The 17081-nt window shown below is 43.7% G+C and overlaps 1 protein-coding gene across 1 annotated transcript in view; it reads right to left on the reverse strand.

Annotated features, from left to right (window-relative positions):
• Nucleotides 1-17081, reverse strand: part of LOC122940096 (alpha-2-macroglobulin-like) — a 174593-nt gene that overhangs the window by 146753 nt on the left and 10759 nt on the right. The window contains exons 6-8 of the mRNA XM_044296442.1: nt 6104-6257; nt 5566-5650; nt 4729-4849 (exon numbers count right to left, since the gene is read on the reverse strand). Coding sequence (XP_044152377.1) covers nt 4729-4849; nt 5566-5650; nt 6104-6257 — 360 coding nt within the window. The remainder of the gene's footprint in view (nt 1-4728; nt 4850-5565; nt 5651-6103; nt 6258-17081) is intronic.

Consider the following 17081-nt stretch of genomic DNA (forward strand, 5'->3'; position numbering starts at 1 on the left):
CTCATCGCGAGTTGGATGATGAGGAGGAGGAGCAGGAGACGGTTGCTTCCGCTACAGAGGGTAGTACCATAGCAGGTTTATTCCATCTGTTGAGCGAGGAAGGGCCGAAGAGGAGGAAGAGGATGAGGAGATTGAGAGTAATCTTCCTGATGAGGACAGCGAAGTCTTGTCTGTTGGGACTCTGGCACACTGTCACGACCCTGGGTCTTGGTCGTGACTCCTTGGGAGCCGCATGCAGTTACCCGCGGTTTTGGTGTTGTGACAACCGCAGCTGGGGGCACTTAGTGTTTTGCCTCAGGTGCGGTTGCCACGGATAACACGCATGCGTGCGGTTGCCCTTGGCAACGTGTTTTATGTGCACTCCCTTTGTGTGTTTGTTGTGCACGAGATTGTGTTGGTTGTATGCACTTGGACACCTCCCTTCACCTGCGGTGGTCCGCGGCAACGTCTGGTGTTGTGTGCATGTGGTGGCAGGGTCTCGGCCTGCTGGTTGTTCTTCAGGACACGGCTGCCACGCATGCCGTTGCCAGCGGTAACAGGTGAGTGAGTGTGTGTGCTATTTCCCTTTGAGTTGGTGTTTACCCTTCTCTTCTGTGGTGTAGGAAGGGTTAACTCCCTTCCCAGTGTGTGTGAGTCACTGGGTGTGTCTGGCCGTTTGGGTGTGGCCACTTGGCCTATAAAGCCTCAGTCCCTGGCTGGGTTCAGTAGGTTGCTCTCAGCCATGCTGGCTGGAGCAGCCTCCTGTCTCCTCCATCTGCCTGGTGGGGACCATCCTTCTGGTCATAAACCTTTGTTACCTTGTCTGATGTTATGTTTATGTGTATGTGGTTGCTGGCTTGTTGCACCTTATGGTTCCCTGGTTCCGTGTGATGTATGGTGTGTGCTGTTGTCTTTTCTGTTGTTGTAGACAGACAGCACTTTTGCATGGGTTCCGGGCGGTGTGTTTGTGGCAGGTAGGTGAGGTTGTAGTTCCACATACCTGCCACTGCCATAAGTGGTATTGGATTCCCCTTATTACCAGCTTGGCCTTTCTAGGCTCCTGTTCCTCCGTGTTCTGGAGGAACAGGTAGTCTATCCAGCTCCTAGCCTAGGGACCTGCGGAGGGATAGTAGGGACCAGAGGTTCCTGCGCATGGGTCCCTCTACCCTAAAGGTCGGCCCATGCAGGTTAGGAGTTAGGGTCAGATCAGGGAGACTTTAGGAGGTGACCTGCTCCCTGATCCTGTGGTCTTGCAGCGACCAAACATCTCCGGGTACCGCACGGCTGGGGGTTTCCCCCACCGCCAGTCGTGACAGTAAAAATACTGGGAAACCCCCAGCCGTGCGGTACCCGGAGATGTTTGGTCGCTGCAAGACCACAGGATCAGGGAGCAGGCAGATGGAGGAGACAGGAGGCTGCTCCAGCCAGCATGGCTGAGAGCAACCTACTGAACCCAGCCAGGGACTGAGGCTTTATAGGCCAAGTGGCCACACCCAAACGGCCAGACACACCCAGTGACTCACACACACTGGGAAGGGAGTTAACCCTTCCTACACCACAGAAGAGAAGGGTAAACACCAACTCAAAGGGAAATAGCACACACACTCACTCACCTGTTACCGCTGGCAACGGCATGCGTGGCAGCCGTGTCCTGAAGAACAACCAGCAGGCCGAGACCCTGCCACCACATGCACACAACACCAGACGTTGCCGCGGACCACCGCAGGTGAAGGGAGGTGTCCAAGTGCATACAACCAACACAATCTCGTGCACAACAAACACACAAAGGAAGTGCACATAAAACACGTTGCCAAGGGCAACCGCACGCATGCGTGTTATCCGCGGCAACCGCACCTGAGGCAAACCACTAAGTGCCCCCAGCTGCGGTTGTCACAACACCAAAACCGCGGGTAACTGCATGCGGCTCCCAAGGAGTCACGACCAAGACCCAGGGTCGTGACACACACATGGCTGACTTTTTGTTATGCTGCCTTTCCCATGACCCTCGCGTTATACGCATTTTGGCTAACACCGATTACTCGTTGTTCACCCTTCTCGACCCCCGCTACAAAGAGAACTTCTTATCTGTGGTGAAGAAGACTAGCAACATGGTGCAATACCAGAAGGTTATTGTGGAAAAATTTCTCCCAAAAATTCCAGCTGACAAGGCTGGCGGCAGAGTACGTAGTTTCTTGGGCAACCAAGAAGGGGAGACAAGGGGAACACACAGACTCACAGCAGTTCCAACAGAAGGAGGGAAACACTTTCCAAGGCCTGGGACAGTTTCATGACACCCTGCCAGCACCCTCACCCAGATACGCAGCCTAGTGTCACAAGGAGGGAAAAGTTTTGGAAGATGGTGAAGAAGTACGTAGCTGACCGTGTCAGCGTCCTCAGTGATCCCACTGTGCCTTACAACTATTGGGTGTCCAAGCTGGATACGTGGCACGAACTGGCGCTCTATGCCTTGGAGGTGCTGGCCTGCCCTATCGCCAGAGTTTTGTCAGAGCGGGTATTCAGTGCTGCTGAGGTCATAATAACTGATAAGCGCATCCGCCTGTTAACTGAAAACTCTGACAGCTTGACTCTTTACAAAATGAACAAGGCCTGGATTTCCCCTGACTTCTCTACTCCACCAGGGAAAGTGTAAAGGCACTTTAAATGTGACTTTTATTGTGTATTCAATACACTGTATTCCCATGCACCCCTTCCACCACAAAAAGGGTATATGGTTCAATCTTCCTTTTCTCGTCCTCCTCCTCCATCATATACACATGCTTATTAGGCTGCCCTCGCTCCTAATGTTTTAGAGGGTCAGCTCAGCAGCAGGCCCTCAGCCCTAATGTTTTAGAGGGTCAGATCAGCAGCAGTCCCTCGCCCCTAATGTTTTAGAGGGTCAGATCAGCAGCAGACCCTCATCCCTAATGTATTAGATCAGGCATCCTCAAACTGCGGCCATCCAGCTGTTGCAAAACTACAACTCCCAGCATGCCCAAACAGCCTGCAGGTATCAGCCTACAGCAGGGCATTGTGGGAGTTGTAGTTTTACAACAGCTGGAGGGCCACAGTTTGAGGATTCCTGTTTTAGATGGTCAGATCAGCAGCAGGCCCTCCCCCCTAATGTTTTAGCTTGGCAGATCAGCAGCAAGCCCTCACTCCTAATGTTTTAGAGGGTCACCAGCAGGCCCTTGCTCCTAATGCTTTTGAGGGTCACCAGCAGGCCATCAATCATAATTTCTCAAGGGTGTGTATGATGCCCTCCTTTATGTGTAATATAGAGTGTATTGGAGTGCTGGTTCCTTGTAATTTTTGGCAGCCCTTTCCCTTAGTGCATAGGCTTTATGAGTGTAGGAGTCCCACTACCTGAACAATTGTACCACAATGTGAATGAGGCCCTCCTTTATGTGATATACAGGCTGTTTCGGAGTGCCTCTTGCTTGTAATTTTTGGCAGCACTTGCACTTTATATACAAGTAAATATACAGGAAATAATGTTTCCTAACAATTTTTTTTCTAAAATTTTTATCTTCGGTTTTGTGCGTATTATTGTCAGTCTGTAAAAGTGGCGTACTACTCGGAAAAACGTTGTTCCCAGCAGCGACCTGGTATTCCAAGATGCATCCAGACATCCTCCCCATGCTGTTCCCGAACCATTTCCGTGGTGTTTCCATCCATTTCTGACCTTTTCCTGTGAACCAGTAAACCCTCCCCTCTTCAGAGCAGGGGGTGCCTAGTTTAATGCTCTGTTCCTCCCATTGACTTCCATTGTGCTCTAGTGCTCTGTAAAACACCCGAGAATCCCAAAGTGTTGGACTCGAGCACCAGGGCACCCGAGCACTTTGGTGCTCGATCAACACTACTTCAAGCTTTCGCACTGAGATTGGGCCACCAAGTGGGAATATGATTAGGCCAGGATTTATAATAATTCGTGGCAAATTAATTTGGAACAAAGAAAATTTCTTTGTAAAATTAGGCGAATCGAATATTTCAAAACTTCATTCATTGCTAGAAAGTCAGTTTAATTGAAACCAATGCTCATTTATTGACTAGCGTCCCTTTAAAGGGAACCTGTCACCGGGATTTTGGGTATAGAGCTGAGGATATGGGTTGCTAGATGGCCGCTAGCACATCCACAATACCCAGTCCCCATAGCTCTGTGTGCTTTTATTGTGTAAAAAACCCGATTTGATACATATGCAAATTAACCTGAGATGAGTCCTGTACATGAGATGAGTCAGGGACATGGACTCATCTCAGGTTAATTTGCATATGTATCAAATCAGGTTTTTTACTAAATAAAAGCACACAGAGCTATGGGGACTGGGTATTGCGGATGTGCTAGCGGCCATCTAGCAGCCCATGTCCTCAGCTCTATACACAAAATCCCGGTGACAGGTTCCCTTTAACAACCGTATGTTCCTTGTTTTTGCAAAAAACTGCATCAAAGGTTACACTGTGTGAACCTGTCCTTTAAATATTTGATGGAAGAATGAGATATAAAAATGGGAGACAGTGGCGTACATAGAGAAGTAAGGTCCCCATAGCAAGGATCAAACCAGGACCCACACACAGGACAGAAGGGTTTCTGCCTAAACCCTTTTCAATAGCCTATAGCAGTTGCATGGTCTGCCACTATGGTAGTTATGCCCCTGATGGGAGAATGCTAGTCTTGTATTAGTTCCCCAAACCATTCCCATTATAACTAACTATAAATATTTTACTAATGCTTTAATGTTGTAGATTTCTTACCTTTCCAGGAAAATAAAGACAAATTGGAGGTTCCTCCTGTGTACCTGACCAAAATCTTGAATAATACTTCCTACAAATGGACATAGTGTAATTTCCATGTACTGGCTTCCCATATGTGTACCTAAAAGATTATGAAAATTTTCCAGTATGAGTATAAATCCAGCCAAAAAAAATACACTCTTTGCCAAAAAAATAAAGCATGTTCTATGTCTGAATATAATGATGATATATGGAAGTGATTACAATATTAAACCAAAATGAAAGGTTTATTAGGGAAAACAGAACAATTGAAAGGAGGCTCTGGGACTATATTGGGCCTCCTCTAGCCTCGATAAAGGATGAGATACTGCCAGACATGGATGCATACAGGTTCCATATGTTATCCTGCGGCGCATTTGCCTACAGATGTTGCAGCTGGCTCTGTAGGTTCTGCTAACTTGTAGGATTCCAAACAGGACCTAGAGACAATATGGTTTCAGTCTGTAACAGTCCAGATTTTTCATTCTCAACACCACTGAAAATAAAGGTGACGGTGGCTGGCTGTCAATGACAGGACATATAATGGGATGCCAAGGTACCAGATTGCACCAGAACTTCACCTACAATTATCTCACGATCACAGCACGTGAGATCATATGGTTTACCCATAAATGCTCTGGTACATGCTGAATGCTTTTATCTTTTCCTTTTTATACAGTAGCTCTAAGTCATCTGATAACAGAAAAGCAGTTTGACAAGTCATCTACTTTGTTTGTTTCTATGCAATCTTCTAGTTCTGTTCTTGAGAATATCCTGCAGATCTATTCCCAGAATCAATATAATAAATGATCGACTCACCTGCCACATATTTTAACTGGAAATTGTTTACTGTTGAACATGACATTCTTGGGGAAATGAAGATTGACCTCAAATTTTGGAATTACTAAAAAAAACATAATGGAGAAAAGTAAAGTATAATACAGCTTCCATTACAGGTAAAACTCGAAAAATTGGAATATCGTGCAAAGTTCATTTATTCAGTAATGCAACTTAAAAGGTGAAACTAATATATGAGACTCATTACATGCAAAGTAAGATATTTAAAGCCTTTATTTGTTATAATTTGGATGATTATGGCTTACAGCTTATGAAACCCCAAAGTCACAATTTTGAGATACCCTTTGCTCAGGGGGTATGCACTAATTAGCTGACTAGAGTGTGACACTTTGAGCCTAGAATATTGAACCTTTTCATTAAATTAAAATTTTAAACTGAATTAATGCAATTTCTTTTCATTTGCATTACTGAAATAAATTAACTTTTGCACGATATTCTAATTTTTCGAGTTTCACCTGTATATGTTTTAGATGTTTATACAAGATAATGTCCTCCTCACCATATTCCTCCACGCTGAAGTAATGGACTGCATCTTTCATTTTGATGACATATTGCCCTAGTGTGGGCTCGGAGGAGAGTAATAGGGAGAGCTCAGCGATTCCCTGATTGAGGCTCACATTTAACCATTGACCAATCCTATTTTTGTCTGGATCCTAAAAGGAACAACCTCAAATTGTACATTATCAGTTGACCACCTAAAGTAATAGGAATATTTATTTACTTGTAGCCTAAACTGAAAAATGGTAATCTGGTTTAGAAGACACACTTTTGAATATTCTATTAGGCAATTATTTGGTAATAGAGGGGATCTCACATTCAGGACCCTTAACTATTTGTCATAGCAGAAAGTAACAATAAAAAGGGTCCCCTGGCATGTTCATACACACATAGATTCTCCATTGATTTCAGTGAGACCCGAGTAATACTTTGTTTCCCCAGCGATGGCACTGCAGAAGATCTGAACACTTGCTGCAGTATTATCTTTTAAGTTACAATTGATCACTAGATGATCGAGCAGCAACACATCCAGTGATAAAGAATTCATGAACCTTCCAAAAGAAACAGGACAACACATTTTTTAACGGCACTTTCACACCAGTGCTATTATTTCTGTTCTTCTGCTATGTTATAGGAGTGCCAGGTTTGGCATATAACTTACAAGAACAGAGGTCAACAGTAGTGATGGACAAACATCGGCCAGGATGATTCGCAAACGCGATCAAATGTTCGCTAACCGCAAGTTCGCGACGGGCCGCATTTACTTTAATGGCAGGCGTACCTGAAAAACCTTCAGGTCATATTTGCAGCCACCAAATACTTACTAGAAGTGCACAAATAGTCCCACAACATGGACAGTGACATACTAGAGGAAGATCAATGACAAAAATTCCCACAAAAAATATGTATTTTAATCATGGGCCATTTTTATGTGTCTTAAAGGGAAATTCTCAAAAATGTGCACTGCTGGAGCCTAGAAACTTTTTGTTTAAGGCCACGGGAGTACGGGCCCTAAAAATTAGGCATTCACCTGACATAAAAGAAATTGTGATTATGTGGCTGGAGGTACATTATGCGGTCACTGAATAACAATTTTACTGTAGCCCACAGAGGTACAGGCCCCAAACATTAGGCATTAACCGTACAAAAAAGATCAAGTGATTATGTGTCTGGAGGTATATTAGAAGGTCATTAGATATCAATTTTACTGCAGGCCAGTGCAGTGCAGGCCCCAAACATTAGGCATTCACCGGACAGAAAAGATCAAGTGATTATGTGGCTGGAGGTACAAACCGGATTCCAAAAGAGTTGGGACACTATACAAATCGTGAATAAAAACTGAATGCAATGATGTGGAGGTGCCAACTTCTAATATTTTATTCAGAATAGAACATAAATCACGGAACAAAAGTTTAAACTGAGAAAATGTACCATTTTAAGGGAAAAATATGTTGAATCAGAATTTCATGGTGTCAACAAATTCCCAAAAAGTTGGGACAAGGCCATTTTCACCACTGTGTGGCATCTCCCCATCTTCTTACAACACTCAACAGATGTCTGGGGACCGAGGAGACCAGTTTCTCAAGTTTAGAAATAGGAATGCTCTCCCATTCTTGTCTAATACAGGCCTCTAACTGTTCAATCGTCTTGGGCCTTCTTTGTTGCACCTTCCTCTTTATGATGCGCCAAATGTTCTCTATAGGTGAAAGATCTGGACTGCAGACTGGACATTTCAGTACCCGGATCCTTCTCCTACGCAGCCATGATGTTGTGATTGATGCAGAATGTGGTCTGGCATTATCTTGTTGAAAAACTGCAGGGTCTTCCCTGAAAGAGATGACGTCTGGATGGGAGCATATGTTGTCCTAGAACCTGAATATATTTTTCTGCATTGATGGTGCCTTTCCAGACATGCAAGCTGCCCATGCCACACACACTCATGCAACCCCATACCATCAGAGATGCAGGCTTCTGAACTGAGCGTTGATAACAACTTGGGTTGTCCTTGTCCTCTTTGGTCCGGATGACATGGCGTCCCAGATTTCCAAAAATAACTTTGAATCGTGACTCGTCTGACCACAGAACAGTCTTCCATTTTGCCACACTCCATTTTAAATGATCCCTGGCCCAGTGAAAACACCTGAGCTTGTGGATCTTGCTTAGAAATGGCTTCTTCTTTGCACTGTAGAGTTTCAGCTGGCAACGGCGGATGGCATGGTGGATTGTGTTCACTGACAATGGTTTCTGGAAGTATTCCTGAGCCCATTCTGTGATTTCCTTTACAGTAGCATTCCTGTTTGTGGTGCAGTGTCGTTTAAGGGCCCAGAGATCACGGGCATCCAGTATGGTTTTATGGCCTTGACCCTTACGCACAGAGATTGTTCCAGATTCTCTGAATCTTCGGAGGATGTTATTTACAGTTGATGATGATAGATGCAAAGTCTTTGCAATTTTTCGCTGGGTAACACCTTTCTGATATTGCTCCACTATCTTTCTGCGCAACATTGTGGGAATTGGTGATCCTCTACCCATCTTGGCTTCTGAGAGACACTGCCACTCTGAGAAGCTCTTTTTATACTTAATCATGTTGCCAATTGACCTAATTAGTGTTAATTAGTCTTCCAGCTCTTCGTTATGCTCAAATTTACTTTTTCCAGCCTCTTATTGCTACTTGTCCCAACTTTTGGGGGATTTGTTGACACCGTGAAAATTTGAATCAACGTATTTTTCCTTCAAAATGATACAGTTTACTCGGATTAAACGTTTGATCTGTCATCTACATTCTATTACAATTAAAATATTGACATTTGCCATCTCCACATCATTGCATTCAGTTTTTATTCACAATTTGTTTAGTGTCCCAACTTTTGGGGAATCCGGTTTGTATATTAGACGGTCACCGTAAAACAATTTTACTGTTGGCTAGTTAGATTACAGGCCCTAAAAATTATGCATTCACCGGACAGAAAATATCAAGTGATTGATTATGTGGCTGAAGGTATATTAGATGGTCATTGGATATCATTTTTACTGCAGGCCACTACAAATACATGTCAAATACATATGTTTAAAATAACTAAAAATATCAAATTGGATTAAAAACATGGCTAATGAAATCCCCCCTCTTAAATAAAGCCCAAATGATAATAGGTGAAATTCGATAACACATGGTCGTCACAGGTGTTGAATTCCTCCGGGGCCCCAACAATTAGGCATCCACTGTACAGAAAAGATCAAATGATTATGTGGCTGGAGGTATTAGACAGTCATTGGACAAAAATTTTACTGCATGCCAGTGGAGTACAGGCACCAAACATTAGGCATTCATCGGACAGAAACCAAGAAGTGATAATGTGGCTGGAGGTACATTAGGCGGTCACCGTATAACAATTTTACTGTTGGCCAGTTAGATTACAGGCCCTAAAAATTATGCATTCACCGTACAGAAAATATCAAGTGATTATGTGGCTGGAGGTATATTAAACGGTCATTAGATATAAATTTTACTGCAGGCCAGTGGAGTATAGGCCCCAAACATTAGGCATTTCCCAAACAGAAAACATCAATTGATTATGTGGCTGGAGGTATATTAGACGTTCATTGGACATAAATTTCACTGCAGGCATGTGGAGTACAGGCCCCATACATTAGGCATTCACCGGACAGAAAATATTAAGTAATTATGTGGCTGGAGGTATATTAGACAGTAATTGGCTAATAGTTTTTCTGCAGTCCAGTTCAAATACATGTCAAATACATATGTTTAAAAGATCTAAAAATATCAAATTGGATTAAAAACATGGCTAACAAAATCCCCCCTCTTAAAAAAAAACAAATGATAATAGGTGAAATTCGATAATACGTGGTCATCACAAGTGTTGAATTCCTCCGAAGCACCAACAATTAGGCATTCACAGTACAGAAAAGATCAAGTGATCGTGGGGCTGGAGGTATATTAGATGGCCATTGGATATTCATTTTTTCTTGCAGGCTAGTGGAGTACAGGCCCCAAACATTAGGCATTCACTGAACTAAAAAGTTCAAGTGATTATGTGGCTGGAGGTATATTAGACGGTCATTCGATATCAATTTTACTGCAGGCCAGAGGAGTATAGGCCCCGAACAATAGGATTTCACCAGAGAGAAATCATCAAGTGATTATGTGGCTGGAGGTACTGTATATTAGACGGTCATTGGATAACAATTTTAGTGCAGGCTAGTGGAGTACAGGCCCCAAAAATTATGCATTCACCGTACAGAAAAGAACAAGTGATTATGTGGCTGGAGGTATATTAGACAGTCAATGGATATCAATTTTACTGCAGGCCAGTGGAGTACAGGCCCCAAATATTAGGCATTTACCGTACAAAATAAAAACAAGTGATTATGTGTCTGGAGGTACATTAGAAGGTCACTGTATGACAATTTTACTGTTGGCCAGTTAGATTACAGGCCCCAAAAATTATGTATTCACCATACAGTAAATATCAAGTGATTATGTGGCTGGAGGTATAATAGATGGTCAATGGATATCAATTTTACTGCAGGCCAAAGGAGTACAGGCCCCAAACATTAGGCATTCACCACACAGAAAACAAAGTGATTATGTCGCTGGAGGTATATTAGACCGGCATTGGATAACAATTTTATGGCAGGCCAGTGGAGTAAAGGCCCAAAAAATTATGCATTCAATGTACAGAAAAGAACAAGTGATTATGTGGCTGGAGGTATATTAGACAGTCAATGGATAGCAATTTTACTGGAGGCCAGTGGAGTACAGGCCCCAAATATTATGCATTCACCGTACAGAAAAGAACAAGTGATTATGTGTCTGGAGGTACATTAGGAGGTCACTGTATAACAATTTTACTGTTGGGCAGTTAGATTACAGGCCCCAAAAATTATGCATTCACCATACAGTAAATATCAAGTAATTATGTGGCTGGAGGTATATTAGACGGTCAATGGATATCAATTTTACTTCAGGCCAGTGAAGTATACAGGGAGTGCAGAATTATTAGGCAAGTTGTATTTTTGAGGATTAATTTTATTATTGAACAACAACCATGTTCTCAATGAACCCAAAAAACTCATTGATATCAAAGCTGAATATTTTTGGAAGTAGTTTTTAGTTTGTTTTTAGTTTTAGCTATTTTAGGGGGATATCTGTGTGTGCAGGTGACTATTACTGTGCATAATTATTAGGCAACTTAACAAAAAACAAATATATACCCATTTCAATTATTTATTTTTACCAGTGAAACCAATATAACATCTCAACATTCACAAATATACATTTCTGACATTCAAAAACAAAACAAAAACAAATCAGTGACCAATATAGCCACCTTTCTTTGCAAGGACACTTAAAAGCCTGCCATCCATGGATTCTGTCAGTATTTTGATCTGTTCACCATCAACATTGCGTGCAGCAGCAACCACAGCCTCCCAGACACTGTTCAGAGAGGTGTACTGTTTTCCCTCCTTGTAAATCTCACATTTGATGATGGACCACAGGTTCTCAATGGGGTTCAGATCAGGTGAACAAGGAGGCCATGTCATTAGTTTTTCTTCTTTTATACCCTTTCTTGCCAGCCACGCTGTGGAGTACTTGGACGCGTGTGATGGAGCATTGCCCTGCATGAAAATCATGTTTTTCTTGAAGGATGCAGACTTCTTCCTGTACCACTGCTTGAAGAAGGTGTCTTCCAGAAACTGGCAGTAGGACTGGGAGTTGAGCTTGACTCCATCCTCAACCCGAAAAGGCCCCACAAGCTCATCTTTGATGATACCAGCCCAAACCAGTACTCCACCTCCACCTTGCTGGCGTCTGAGTCGGACTGGAGCTCTCTGCCCTTTCAATCCAGCCACGGGCCCATCCATCTGGCCCATCAAGACTCACTCTCATTTCATCAGTCCATAAAACCTTAGAAAAATCAGTCTTGAGATATTTCTTGGCCCAGTCTTGAAGTTTCAGCTTGTGTGTCTTGTTCAGTGGTGGTCGTCTTTCAGCCTTTCTTACCTTGGCCATGTCTCTGAGTATTGCACACCTTGTGCTTTTGGGCACTCCAGTGATGTTGCAGCTCTGAAATATGGCCAAACTGGTGGCAAGTGGCATCTTGGCAGCTGCACGCTTGACTTTTCTCCGTTCATGGGCAGTTATTTTGCGCCTTGGTTTTTCCACACGCTTCTTGCGACCCTGTTGACTATTTTGAATGAAACGCTTGATTGTTCGATGATCACACTTCAGAAGCTTTGCAATTTTAAGAGTGCTGCATCCCTCTGCAAGATATCTCACTATTTTTGACTTTTCTGAGCCTGTCAAGTCCTTCTTTTGACCCATTTTGCCAAAGGAAAGGAAGTTGCCTAATAATTATGCACACCTGATATAGGGTGTTGATGTCATTAGACCACACCCCTTCTCATTACAGAGATGCACATCACCTAATATGCTTAATTGGTAGTAGGCTTTCGAGCCTATACAGCTTGGAGTAAGACAACATGCATAAAGAGGATGATGTGGTCAAAATACTCATTTGCCTAATAATTTTGCACTCCCTGTAGGCCCCAAACAATAGGCATTCACCACACAGAAAACATCAAGTGATTATCTGGCTGGAGGTATATTAGATGGTCAATGGATATCAATTTTACTGCAGGCCAGTGTAGTACATGCCCCAAACATTAGGCATTTAACATACAGAAAATAACAAATGATTGTACATTAGGTGGTCATTGGTTAACGATTTTTACTGTTGGCAAGTTAGATTAGAAGCCCCAAAAATTATGCATTCATCGTACAGAAAAGAACAAGTGATAATGTGGCTGGAGGTATATTAGATGGTCATTGGATAACAATTTAGCTGCAGGCCAGTGGAGTACAGGCCCTAAACATTAGGCATTCACTGGACAGAAAAGATCAAGTGATTATGTGGCTGGAGGTATATTAGACGGTCATTGGTTAACAATTTTACTGTAGGCCAGTACAAATACATATATTTTCAAGAAATTAAATTATAAAATTGGATTAAAAACATTACTAACGAAATACCCCCTTTTAAATAAACCCCAAATGATAATAGGTGAAATTTGACAACACGTGGTTGTCACAGGTATTGAATTTCTCCGAGGCCCCAACAATTAGGCATTTAACGTACAGAAAAGATTAAGTGATTATGAGGCTGAAGGTATATTAGACATTGGATACCAATTTTACTGCAGGCCAGTGGAGTACAGGCCCCAAACATTAGGCATTTACCAGACAGAAAAGGCCTTTTATGCTGCTGTATTTGCATAAAACAGGGACCATTCTTTCTTCGGGGTGGTGGCGGATATGTGTCGGCTGACATGAGGAAATTCAATTAAACGTGGTCGTCCCAGGTGTTGAATTCCTCCAAGATCCATGCCTCATTCATTTTTAGAAATGTGAGGTAGTCCACACTGTCATGAACTAGGCGAGTGCGCTTATCGGTCATGATCCCTCCTGCTGCGCCGAACGTCCTTTCGGACAGGACACTCCACGAGGGGCAAGCCAAGAGTTCCATGGCAAATTGTGCCATCTCTGGCTAAAGGTCAAGCCTGCACCCCCAGTATTTAAGGGGTTCCTCGCTTCTCAGAGCGTCTACATCGGCCGTTAACCCGATGTAGTCCGACACCTGTCGGTCTAGACATTCCCTGAGGCTGGATCTGGAGGGCAACTGACGATGTGTTGTTTTGCAAGAATAATCTCATATCCGAAGTGACTAACACATCTTTAAATGGCCCTCTTCTTGCATGCGCTGTAGGATTGGTACCTGCAACTGTTTCTCTGTGGGTGGAAATTCCCCTGCCAGTGCCAGCAACAGCAGAATGCAGCATATGTGCATTCTGACAGCACTCTGTGATGCTGGTAACATGTCCACCATTTTGTATTTGTACCGGGGGTCTAAGTACGTTGCCACCCAGTACTGGTCCTTTATATTTTTTATACGCGGGTCCCTCTTCAAACATTGGAGCATAAAGTCCCCCATTTGCACTAAATTGGAAGTGGTGGAGCGCCCTGGCTCCTGATCATCACCCAGGAGAATATTGTCCTCTGTCTTCTCCCCCCATCCACGGACAACACCAGAGATCCCCGAAAAGTTAAAAGCCTGCTCTACTTGCTCCTCCTGCTCCTCCTCCCCCCAGGCACCATCCTCTTCTGACTCCTCTTCAGACTCCTGCTGACTTGTCTCTGATGGAGCAGCCCCCCTGGGAATTGCTTCAGCATTGCGACTTCCTCATCTTCAAGCTTCTGCTCCTCGACGGCTTGATCAATTACATGATGTAATGCACACTCCAGAAAGAAGGCGTAATGTACGATGTCACTGATGGTGCACTGGCTGTGACTGACCAGTTTGGTGATCTAATTTGGTGAAAAGAAACCAAGCAGAGTTCATACAAGTAGTTGTTAACGGCACGTTGGTGCTGGAGCAGCCTATCAAGCATATACAAGGTGGAGTTCCAGCGCGTCGGGCTGTCAAAAATCAGACGTCTGACGGGCAGGTGGTCACGTGAACATCAGCAAGGCAAGCCATGGCCGTGTCAGATCTTCTAAAATGGCCAGAGAAGTCCTGGACCCCAAGGTATTTGGCAACAAATCGCTGCACGACTAAGTTCAGGACGTGTGCCATGCACAGCACGTGTGTCATTTTGCCCTGTTTCAGTGCGCTCAGAAGAACCGTTGGCACCGTTGTCGCACACCACTAACAACTGTCAAAAAGAGCGGTGTTAGCCACTGATCGGCCTGTGCCTGCAGAGCTGAAAGCAGTGCAGGACCAGTGTGGCTCTTGGCTTCCAGGGACAAAAGCCACAGCACAGCATGGCAATGTCTCACCTGGCACAATTAATAGGTTCTGGGGAGCTTGGAGGATTCAGTGGAAGAGGCGGTAGAAGTGGAAAAGGAGGAGTCAGCCGAGGAGAAGACAGAGAAAGGAGTAGGAGGAGGAGGAGGAGAAGAAGAGGCAGGCCTGCATGCAATCCGTGATGGTAACACAAAATTCACACGGGTGCCACGGGTTGCATGCTTGACAGCCGTCAGAGGGTTCACCCAGTGGGCAGTAAAAGTTATATACCTTCCGTGCCCTTGTTTGCTAGACCACACGTCTGTTGTCAGATGTATCTTGGCACCGAAACTGTGTGCCAGTGATACATTCACTTGCCGCTGAACGTGGCCATATAGCTCTGGTATGCCCTTCTGGGAGAAATATTTCCTTCTGGGTACCTTCCATTGCGGTGTGCCAATGGCCACAAATTTTCTAAAGGTCTCCGAGTCCACCAGTTTATATGGCAGTAGTTGGCGGTCTAGCAGTTCTGACAAGCCAGCGGTCAGTCGTTGGGCAAGAGGGTTATCCGGCATCATCAACTTTTTACTTTCAAACATTTTGGCCACGGAAGCCTGCCTTTTGTCAGAAGAACATGACAACAGCATGGTGGAAGGTGAAGTGGAGGGCAAATAGGAGGAAAAAGGAGGAGAAGAGGCAGGACGTGGAGCACTGGGAGTGTGACAGGTATATAGAACCCCTTAATAAGTATTTGCTGGACGCTAGTATATCAAACCCCTTAATCAATTTTGGTAGAAGCTGGTGTATTGCAGACCTCAATCAATATTTGTTGGAAGCCAGTGTATCAATCCCCTCTATCAGTATTTTGTGGAAACAGGTATATAGAACCCCTTAATGAGTATTTGCTGGAAGCTGATAAATCAAACCCCATAATCAATATTTGGTGGAAGCCGGTGTATCGCAGGCCTAAATCGATATTTGGTGGAAGCCGATATATCAATTCCTTTTATCAGTATTTTGTGGAAACAGGTATATAGAACCCCTTAATGAGTATTTGCTGGAAGCTGGTAAATGAAACCTCTTAATAAATATTTGGTGGAAACCGGTGTATCACAGGTGTCAATCAATATTTGGTGGAACCCGGCATATTAATCCCCTCTTTCAGTATTTTGTGGAAACAAGTATATACAACCCCTTAATGAGTATTTGCTGGAAGCTGGTATATCAAACCCCTCAATCAATATTTGGTGGAAGCCGGTATATCAGTCCCCTCTATCAGTTATTTGTGGCAACGGGTATATATAGAACCCCTTAATGAGTATTTGCTGGAAGCTGGTTTATTAAACCCCTTAATCAATATTTGGTGGAAGCTGGTGTATCGCTGGCCTAAATCGATATTTGGTGGAAGCCGGTATATCAACTACCTTTAGCAGTATTTTGTGGAAATAGGTACAGTATATAGAACCCCTTAATGAGTATTTGCTGGAAGCTGGTAAATCAAACCCCATAATCAATATTTGGTGGAAGCCGGTGTATCGCAGGCCTAAATTGATATTTGGTGGAAGCCGGTATATCAATTCCTTTTATCAGTATTTTGTGGAAACAGGTATATAGAACCCCTTAATGAGTATTTGCTGTTGCCGTTTACTGTGATTAGGTTCCCTGGTTCATTGGCTGAAAAACACCCCCAAAGCATTAGGTTCCCACCACCATGTTTGACAGTGAGGATGGTGTTCTTTGGGTTGAAGGCTTCTCCTTTTTTACGCCAAATGAAGGAAACATCCTTGTGACCAAACAATTCAATTTTTGTTTCATCTGACCATAACACAGAAGACCAGAAGTCTTCTTTTTTGTCCAGATGATCTGCAAAAGGCCAAGCGAACTTTTGTGTGCCTTATCTGGAGAAGTGGAACCCAGCAGTGTCTGTTAGATTGTCTGCCTTGAAACATTGCCACCAGCAGAGTCCAGATTCACCAGGATTGCCTCTAACTATCCTCCTGGCCAGCACAGGTGTCACTTTTGGCTTCCGACCACGTCCTTTGAGATTTTCCACAGTGTGGAACATCTTGTATTTTTTGCTCAAATATAAAAAGCTGAGAAATGTTTTTTTTTCCACAATAATGTCTCTTGTACATCATCTTATTATCTTTTGGGAGACACCTATGTCATTTCTCATCA

The sequence above is a fragment of the Bufo gargarizans genome, chromosome 6 (assembly GCF_014858855.1).
Source record: "Bufo gargarizans isolate SCDJY-AF-19 chromosome 6, ASM1485885v1, whole genome shotgun sequence".
Taxonomy (NCBI): Eukaryota; Metazoa; Chordata; class Amphibia; order Anura; family Bufonidae; genus Bufo; species Bufo gargarizans.